The sequence below is a fragment of the Cicer arietinum genome, chromosome 5 (assembly GCF_000331145.2).
Source record: "Cicer arietinum cultivar CDC Frontier isolate Library 1 chromosome 5, Cicar.CDCFrontier_v2.0, whole genome shotgun sequence".
NCBI lineage: Eukaryota > Viridiplantae > Streptophyta > Magnoliopsida > Fabales > Fabaceae > Cicer > Cicer arietinum.
Window position 1 is genome coordinate 19,756,106 of NC_021164.2, and position 10,530 is coordinate 19,766,635.

A 10,530-nucleotide genomic window follows, 5' to 3' on the forward strand; every position below is an offset into this window, starting at 1 on the left:
GTAAAATGTGCACCCAATATATTTATTATGGGTATGCATTTTACAACGCTTTTTCAAATAAGCGCTGTAAAATGTGCAAAACAAGCACGCATTACATCTACATGTTTTATAGCGTTTTTTTAAAAGCGCTGTTATATCTTTTACCGCGCGCGATTCTTCCGCGCTTGTTTTTTTGAAAAAACGCTGTAAATGGATTAAAAAAAGCGCTGTAAAATGACATTTTTGGCGTAGTGTTAGATTGTAAAAGTAGGAAATCAATAATCGCATAGTAAAAAGGAGATATTCGAATTCCATAATTATTTTTTCTCATCATCTTTATCTAGATAATTTTATTTGGTTTGAACACAATCCCTATAAAAATGTTTTTCTTAGCACTATTATTACCTAAACGATTTTAAAACAAAAGATGGAAAAACTGAACCACATAACCAAATCATGGAAATACAAATTTGAAGGAAATCGTAGCTACATAATCTATATATATATATCAAGTTGACTCATCAGTGTGTAAATTTTATAGAGGTACTTTCATCCCCTATGAATATATAAAATAATCCTTAGGTTTAAATTTTATTAATCAAATAAGCTAAAACTCTTCTCCCACATAAATCACTCAAAAACAAAAGAATTCAAAATAAAAGTTCATGAAATTCCAAACATGCAATTCAAAATATAGGACTTGAGAAGCAAATCAGAATCCTAATATGAAGAAAAAACAGGAAATAACGAATAGATTACTGCTCTTTTCTTCCACTCGTTGTTCTCAACTTTGTAGTCCACTTTTTCATCTTCTTCGCCAACTTCATAATTCTGAAGCTCCTGTGAAAGCTGGCAAAAGTATACAAGATTAGTATTCAAGTAAAATTTGTTTCTTTACCTAAATGATTGAATTCATTGATAATAAGTTAAAACTAGAGATACCAAACAAGAAATATTATGTTTAAAAAATTGAATTCGCATTTACCTTAATCAATGTCTGATATGAACTCAACCTTTGCTGATGGTGAGTTTTGAATCAAAAATTTAATTACTCCATGAGGTATGGATGGGTGTAACAAGTCTACTTCAACTTTTAGTGACTTCAATTTATATAGGGAATGAAATTCGACGTTCAATAAATCAGGAACTAAAGAGAGAATCTAATCAACATCAGATATGATGGTGAATCAGGATAAATTTAATACAACTCATGTTTTTGGCAAAAACTAGAACTAAAAAAAAATAACCAAGGTAAAAAAGTTGTTGTTATGAAAAGTGAAAATGAAACTCTTACAATTTTCTCAAATAAAAAGTTCCCTAAAGTACCTTAAGAGCAGCTCGAGAAACTGTCAACGATTCAATATTAGCAAGCTCAATCATCCAGTTGAGTAAAGCCAAAGGAGTATTCTCATGAATTAAACGCGATTTTAGATTAATATTTGCATGTTTGACAGAAGAGAGATTGTTGTTGCTCCCACATAGTTTCTGAAGAGGAGTACCCTCAAACTCAAAGTTACAAAGACTTGGAGTGTATAACTCGAATTTGATCCCAAAATAACAAGGATAGTCAATTTGTATTAAGTTGGCGAGCGTGGCACTTGATATGAACAGGTTTTCATCATCAACAACTGAACAATGAAACATCTTTAAATTCTTCAACTTATTAAATGTTGAAAAGGGCTCAGCACGACTGTCGTCACCAACACAAAAATAAAAGTGACGTAGAAACAGAGTGGTTAATTCTGGCAAATTTAGAGAATTAGGAAATATTGTAAGTGAGTCATGACTAGCATAAAGTTCAAGATACTTTAATGTGTGAGATGAAAATAAACAAGGCGGAAAATATTTAATATCACTTTTGAAACGCATTTGTAATCGCTCAACGTTGTATGAAACTGCATAATTTATAACAGTATTGAGTAGTTTAGCGTCCAATAAATGATGGAAGTCAACATGTTTAATATTGAGAGTGTGTAGTGCGCTTGAGGGATCACGAAGAAAGAAAATCTGATAGATAAATTGGGTGAAACTTCTGAAAGTTGTAAAGTGGGAATAATATATTTCAAGGGTGGGAACATGCTTCCAGAGATTGTTCCATCTTTTGGACAGTATGCAAGTTTGAACGGCCTTTTTAGCGTTCAAAAACGATAATACGTGAAGTAAAACGCCATCGGGTAAATCACTCAATCTGTCTTCTTCGTTTTCATCGTGGTTATATGTTGTTACTATCGTCATAGTCTCAGAACTTTTGAGTAAGAAGAAATATGATTTTTTTGAGTGAGAAGCAGAATGAAATTACTAGTATTAGAGGATAAGAGAAAAGTGTGTACATCAATTTTGCTGTTGTTCAGTTGTGGGTGAAAAGATGCGTTGGATGTGGAACGGAAGTCCACAAATATAGTTTTTCTTTTTCAGGCAAATATATAGTTAGAGACTTTAGAGAGCAAAGTTAGCGACGTTATCTCATCTTAGAAAAAATTTGGACGAAATTTTCGCTCATTCTAATTATATAATTATTATCTTATCGCAATGCAACAACTCTTTACTTTTACTTAGATTTTCACAACGTGCCGTATAAGCATGTTCTGAAGCATAAGTTTTGAGATAAAGAAGAGAGAAAACAAAGAAAAATAACCAAATGATCATTTACTTATTCGAATGCGTTTTATTTCGTATATTGTCCAACACTAAAGACGCCGAATGATAGGATTTACACAAAATATTATGGGAGCGACAAATATTAATTAAAATATTATAATTAACATTCATAAAAAATTATTTTATTAAAGATTTAATTTAACATCAATATAAAATAAAAATATAATATGTGAAAAAAGATATTTACAAATTAACTAAAATAATATAATCTATGAAAATAGTTATCATATAGTAAAAATTTATTATAGTTTATTGATAGGTAGAAGTTGTGTTACTAATTAAGATGTTAGAGTTTGTCTGTTCAATATTAGTTAGTTTATTATTCGAACTTGGAGATATTAATAAACTCGTTATATTAATTTTATTATATTTTATCAATATAAATTTTAAATGTTTACTTCGTTTTTCGTTCATCTCTTCAATCGAGTAATTTCTAATATGATATCAGCGACTATCCGCAAAGAATAATTGAATTGTATGAAAAAAATGAATTTCAAATTTAAATTATAATAAGTTATTTATTGTTATCATTCAAATCAATTCAAAAAGAGTAAATGCATGAATTCTAATTAAAAAGTTAAATAGTATTCTTTTTATATATATATATATATATATATATATATATATATATATATATATTGTCGGAAAATAGACCTAACTCATTGAATCATACTGACAGAGAGAGTTCAAGAGGAGAGGGAGAGGAATTTGAGTTGAGAAATGAGAGAAGAGAGAGAAGAGCAATAAATGAGAGGAGAGATAGAGAGAAAGGCAGAGATAAGAGAAGTTATATCATTTTCTCAAAACTTTGGAGATATTTTAGTAACTTATTATTATTATTATTATGTTAATAATCTATCATTATTATTTATAAATTTGAATATTCTCCACAACATGGACGAATCTCCCCACCCTTACGTTAAATTCCACACACTTAGAGACTTTCCAAGGTCTCACCAAATTTGTATGTGGAATTCTGTCTCTTCGCGATTCCACAACCTCACTTCACATTCTCAATTTTCACCGCAATGGAATCATATAGCCTAGCTTACTCAAAAGAATTGTAAAATATGTTGTTTCACACAATATCCAGAGACTAAATATAAAGTCTAAGATGTTATTTCACACTCACGTCCTTACTTATTTTCATGTCAAACTTTATCGTCTCTTAACCTTTCTTTTAAATATGTTAAATTATTATTTATTTATTCTCTAAATTTGCCAACATTAACCAATTTGTCTCTACGGTCTCTTATCTTTTGTGTTGGTGATTATGGTTGTGTCGAACCTTTTTCGACATTAAAACTGTTGAATAGTTTGATCATTACATATTGACGACGACGACAAAAGTTGTATATTGACTATTTTTAATGTCTAAATAAACATTTAAAAATAATTGATCGTTTTATCAACTATATTGTTAACATTTATTCAAATATTATTGTTTCAATATTTATTTATTTAATTTGGTTTAACCTTAATTAGATTCTATACTTATAATTGATTATTGATTTTTAAGTTGTGGTTATTATATTTTTATATATTTTGTGGCTATTTAAGGGGTGGTGGTTACATTTTAATAATTAAAATGTAAATAAAATATTGTGATGCATTTATATGTAATGAATTATCAAGAGTGACTTAATAAGAATTTAAGTTTGTTGTAGGAGTTATATTTTTGTTGTTGGTTTTTCAATCATAGAGATGTAAGTAAATATATAATGAAAAATAGAGAGGGAATATACTTTTAGTTTTTCAATCATAGTTATTTTTTTTTTTTTAAATATATTGTATTTTCTTTATTGTTTGTCTTTTCTTCTTCATTTGTTTTTTAGAGGAGTTATCTTATCCTCGCTACTTTATAAATTTATTTATTATTTTTTACTTGATTGGTTTATTAAGATTTATTATCGTTACCATGTTGAGATCATTTAGTGACGGATTTACAAAAAAATTGATAAAGAACATTTATGACAATATTTATGAGTGATTATGTGGTTTTTTCATTGAATTTAATGAGTAATTAAATTTTCAGCGAATGAAATGATTACTGACCCTAAGTGGAATAATTGTGTATGAAAGGAGGATTGATACCGTAAAATATTACTCATCATAATTGACAGCGTAAAATATTAATCACAATAAAAAAATGCATTATAAAAAATTATAGAAAAATGTAATGAGTAATTGAATTTTCAATGTATGAAATCATTGGAATAATTGTGTATGAAGAGTTACCGCAGAGAGACTTCGAAAAAGATGATTTCGAATCGAGACTCAGAGAAACGGTCGACGATGACAAAGCAGAGACAGACCACAGAGGACGTTGCCACTTTCTTTGGACCGAGCTGGTCTTGACTGATTTATATTATCGTTACCATATTGAGATAATACACAAAATTAGATAAATAGCATTTATGACGATATTTATGAGTGATTAAGTGATTTTTTTCTATTGAATTTTCAATGTATTACTGATCCCTAAGTGGAATAATTCAAGATTGATACTCATAAGTGTAATTGATAGTATACAATATTATAGAAAAATGCATTATAAAAATATTAATAGAAAAATATAATGAGAATTGAATTACTAATTTAAAAGGAGGATTGATAACCTAAAATATTCCTCATTGACATAAATTAAAAATAATGAGAAAAGCCTAATAACATTATAAAATAATTTATAAAAAAAAATTCATAATACGATAACAACAAAATAGATTTGCGGGGAATACAATTTGATAATAATCTAGGTAAAATTTTGCTATTTCAAAAAGTTAGGGATGTAATTGATTGACATAAATTGAAAGTAATGAGAAATTCCTAATAATATTATAAAATAATTTATAAAAAAAATGCATAATAAGATAACAACAAAATAGATTTGGGGTTTGTATTATGTATACAATTTGAAAATAATCTAGGTAAGATCTCATGATTTTGAAAAGTTACCACAAACGTAATTGTGTATGAAGGTGAAAGGAGGATTGATAACGTAAAATATTACTTATATAATTGATTGACATAAATTGAAAGGAATGAGAAATGCATAATAATGTTATAAAAAAAATTATTAAAAAAATGCACAATAAGATGACAACAAAATAGATTTGGAGGTTTGCTTTATGTATTTGATAACAATCTAAGTAAGATTTTACGAATTGAAGAGTTACCGCAGAAAGACGTCGAAGAAGATGATTTCGAATTGTGAATCGGCAAGACGGTCGAGGATGACGAAGCAGAAGCGCGAACCACAGAGGGAGGGACGCTTCCACTTTTTTTCGGATCGAGAGGATAATTGTGAATTGGATGAGGAAGGCAGAGGGACGTTACCACTTTTTTGAACCGCGGAGGAAGTCGAAGAGGATCTTAGCGATGAAGAGAAGAAGAAATTGTTGGAAGATATTAAGATGAAGGAGAAAGCGTGTGATTGAGTTCAAATAGTTAATGAGTTTCAGACTTTCAGTTAAAGACAAATAATTCGGAAGAATTTGAGTTTGAATTTTTACTGGAACAATAATTGGTTAGGCTTTATCTATCTCCCGACCGAACTTTGAAATATCAATGACTTTTTCCCTTAAAATTCGGAGTGTTAAAATCAAAAAAGAAAATTTAAACTTCTAACATCAAAAGTCTTATTTGAATAACTATTAAAGTACTCTAACACTGAACATCTTTGCTCTTAATTTATTATTAGAATATTACTCACGCTTTGCGCGGGTTTAATTTTTTTATTTATAAGGTGATATATATATATATATATATATATATATATATATATTAAATTTTCCCTTAAAAATCAGAGTGTTAAAATCAAAAAAGAAAATTTAAACTTCTAATTAACATCAAAAGTCTTATTTGAATAACTATTAAAGTACTCTAACACTGAACATCTCTGCTCTTAATTTATTACTAGAATATTACTCGCGCTTTGCCCGGGTTTAATTTTTTTATTTATAAGGTGATATATATATATATATATATTAAAGTATGTATTGTGTAATTAATTGAGGATTTTTATTCCTAATTTTTTTTAAAACAATGTCGTGCAAAAGTGTAATCATAAAAAAATTAACAACTTTTTTAGGGATGAAAAAATTATTATCAATCAAAATTTTACTAAGTTATATAATGTCATGCAAACTTTTTTAGATTTTAACTTTGTTTACGATATCAAATTTGGACATAAAATATTAACCATAATAAATTATATAGTTGATAATTATAAACCCTATTTTTATTAAAGTATATGAGTTATGTAAATTTTTTTAAAATTTTAACACTTTTTCCCACACATTTTAAAATATTTTGAAATAATACTCACGGTAAATATATGCATTGATAGCTAATAAGAGAAAGAAAACACAAATTTTTTTTATTAGATTGATTAATTGTTATTTGTTATGATAAATATATGTGACGACATAATAATAATAATAATAATAATAATAATAATAATAATAATAATAATAATAATAATAATAATAATAATAATAATAATAATAATAATAAATATAAATGATTCGAGTAATGTTGGGTAAAACCAACCTTGAGTTTCTTGATGGAACTTTGTCAATACTTGATTCCTTTCACTCTGCATACAAATTTTAGAAATGCTGCAACAGTTTGGCATTATCTTGGATACTCAATTTTATGTCTCCAATTATTGTTCAAGGTCTTGCCTTAGATAATCAATGTTAGTATGTAGTTGTTAATTTTGTTAGAGTGGAGTTGAACCCACGATCTTTGGTCACTCCAAGCCCTCTAAACCACCCTATGACTCTCTATAATACCTTTTAACCATTGTTCATTAATTTAAAAACTTTAAAGTTCTCTATTGTACTTATAAGAATCTCTATTACTAATGAAATAGATATTTTCAAAATATATTTGGAAAGTGACATATGTTAAATTGGTACATGTTAGTTGATTTAGTGATGATAGAGCTTGAATTAAATTATTGGTCGTAGGTTTAATTCTTGGGTTTTGGTGTTTTCTGTCTGTTAGCATCTAATATCACAACAAAAAAAATGATCTATTGTGACACTCATATTTTAATGTGTTCACTATAATTACTTTTAGCTACATGTTGGGTGTCACTAATTATGATATATACCTACTCTCAGTAACTGTAGGTAAAGGATTGAAGAAAACAAATTTCCTTCACCATTGTTTCTTTTTCATTTAACTTCTCATTTCTCCCTAATCAAAATCTGTATGCTTTTCATTTTTATTTTTTATTTTGACAGATTTGAGTACGAGTAAATTATTTACTACCTACGGAAATGCCGTGTTTATTATTTTATAAAATAAATCATTTTTTTAAAATTAATTTTCACAGTTATTTTATAGGTAAAGTTAAAAGTTCTCTGTGGTGGATAATATAAAAGTATTTTTAATTTTTTTTTAAAGAATATTTATTCCATTTCAGCTTCCAACCCTTTCAATAACACCATCTCTTTTCCTCTCTCTCCTTCTATCTCTCAACCTCGTCTTCTCCGTTTCTCCTCCAATAACTCCGGTGACGATTCTTTCGAGTTCTTCCCTTGGTCCGATTCCGACAGCGGTGCGCTCTTCTTCTTTCTTTTTCAGATTCTACCTGCATTCTTGATTTTCTACCACACAATTAGGATTAGGGTTCTTTTATCAAAGTTTAGCTCAAATTCAGTTTTTATTCTGTTTGTCATATTTAAAGGATGAATTTGCAGGTACATCTTGTGGATTGTAGTTCAGGTTTCATAACTTTTAATTATGTTGAATTTTGTTGGAGTACTAGCCTCTAGAGGATTTTATTTTGTATATATATTTTTGATTAGATGAAACAACAAGTTTTTTTTATGAAACAAGATTTAGATTAGAGATTTTGTGAATGTGGATTCAATGTATCTGTTGTAATTCAAAGAATATCCTATATTACTTTATTATCAGTTAGGATGATTTTATTTGAAAGTCTGCATTTTGGAGCAAATAAATGATTTCATCCAATTTTGCCTTCGCTTTCATGTACAGGATATTTAATATGTGTTTGTGACTTCTCGCAGAAATTCAATGGCTTCCTGAGGATAGAGTTACATTGTTCACTACTGATGGACTGTTCCAGATCGAAGGCAAAATGGTTCCCCGCCGTGTGAGATCTTCAGATGTATGATCTTGTCATCCAATTTTATCTATTTTGCTTTCTGTTTAACTAAACAATTGAAACCTTAATTAGCTCAGTGATATTATTTTGGTTATGTCTAGATTGTTGAACTGCATGTATCTTTTGGTGCATTGTAACTCTTATCTTTTGTCAAGAATCTACCACCCCAAAATCTTGACTTATTTTGTGGAGATCCAGCTGGAATTCTTATTGACATATATAATTAAGCTTTTAAATTTAACACAAAGCTCTTTTGCATTTAACCAAACAGAATGCATCTGCATCCAAAACTTCTGCTGAAACTTAACTGTCAATTTCAATCTTTAGCTTCATTCTTATGCAATAACCGGTAAATGCAGGTGAGGGCCATGCAATTAATCGATGAATTGGAGGTGGCAATGCAAGGGCCTTATAGCAGACGATTTGGATACATTTCTTTCTCAGGCGACATGGACATTGCTCTAGCTATGAGAACAATAGTATTTCCAACCGGAACAAGGTACGATACAATGTATTCATACAAAGACCTAAACAGCGCGAGTGGATTGCGTACCTTTAAGCTGGTGCTGGTATAGTTGCTGACAGCGACCTTGCGGATGAGCACCAAGAGTGTCAAAACAAAGCTGCTGCTCTTGCTCGATCCATCGACTTGGCATAGTCAGCATTTGTTGATAAATAGAATAAGAACTATTATCAGGTCAAAACAAAATTCAGTTTCAACACTGCCATGAAAATTGTTGAATGCGTATATTATTCTGAATGGGAAATAAAATGCAATCACAACAAACTTAGATAGTAGTAACTATTTAGTATCAATGGTTTGGGTCCTCCATATCTCTCAACTATCAATAGTACATATTCTTCATGTATTTCTCAATTAATTATTATAAATATGTGATGATTCTATTAAATAGTAACTATTTAATAGAATTAGTAATATTAAATTATATTTTATTGTAGTTTCAATGACATTAATTAATAAAAATAAATTAAAATACGTTTAGTAGGGAGATAAAATAAAATAAATTTAATTTAATTAAAAAAAATACGTTTTAGTGACAGACAATACCGTAGAAATAGACCAATTTTTTATTTATATTTTTTAGGTTTTAGTGACAGACAATACCGTAGGAATAGACTAATTTTATATTTATATTTATTTAGTTTTTAGTGACAGTCATTATTGTAGGTAGAAATAGAAAACATGTAGTGACAATCCTCAAAATATGTAGTGACAGTTCTCAGAGTGTAGCAGGACGCCCCTTAAAGTTGACACTAGATTTGAGTGTCACTCAAAGTATTATTGACTTTTACCTACAGTTTTTAACTTTTAGTGAAACATTTTGTGTGTCACGATAGGTCAATTTTTTTGTAGTATGTACATGAAACAACTGCACCATATTCACCTGAAATGAATGGTAAAGCTGAAAGAAAGAATAGAACTCTTACTAAATTAGTTGTTGCTATAATGCTTAACTAATGAGTAACCCGTGCGTCGCACGGATACAAATTACTATATTGATAAATATATTGTTATAATAAAGTTATATAATATAAAAATTTGAATTAACATTGACATTAAAGACATAATTTTATTGACATTGACATTAAAGACATAATATGAATTTTATCATCAATTCAATTCCATACAAAAAATAACTTACAATAAACAAATATAACCGTAAAAAGAATGTCGTATACATGTTTACAAATTATTGAAAATTTCTTTGTACACAACATTTTTGGTGTCG

The 10,530-nt window shown here is 28.5% G+C and overlaps 2 protein-coding genes across 2 annotated transcripts; one reads left to right on the forward strand and one right to left on the reverse strand.

Moving 5' to 3' along the window:
- Positions 1–1,296: 1,296 nt before the first annotated feature.
- Positions 1,297–1,848, reverse strand: LOC113784932 (uncharacterized). The gene has a single exon (XM_027331222.2). It carries the CDS (start codon positions 1,846–1,848, stop codon positions 1,297–1,299), a length of 552 nt encoding a protein of 183 aa, XP_027187023.2.
- Positions 1,849–7,925: 6,077 nt separating this feature from the next.
- On the forward strand, positions 7,926–9,623 carry LOC113784933 (uncharacterized). Its single transcript, XM_027331224.2, has 4 exons — positions 7,926–7,932; positions 8,072–8,206; positions 8,682–8,782; positions 9,139–9,623. The coding sequence occupies exons 1-4, from the start codon at positions 7,926–7,928 to the stop codon at positions 9,352–9,354; spliced, it is 459 nt and encodes a 152-aa protein (XP_027187025.1). The 3' UTR covers positions 9,355–9,623.
- The last annotated feature ends 907 nt before the right edge of the window (positions 9,624–10,530 follow it).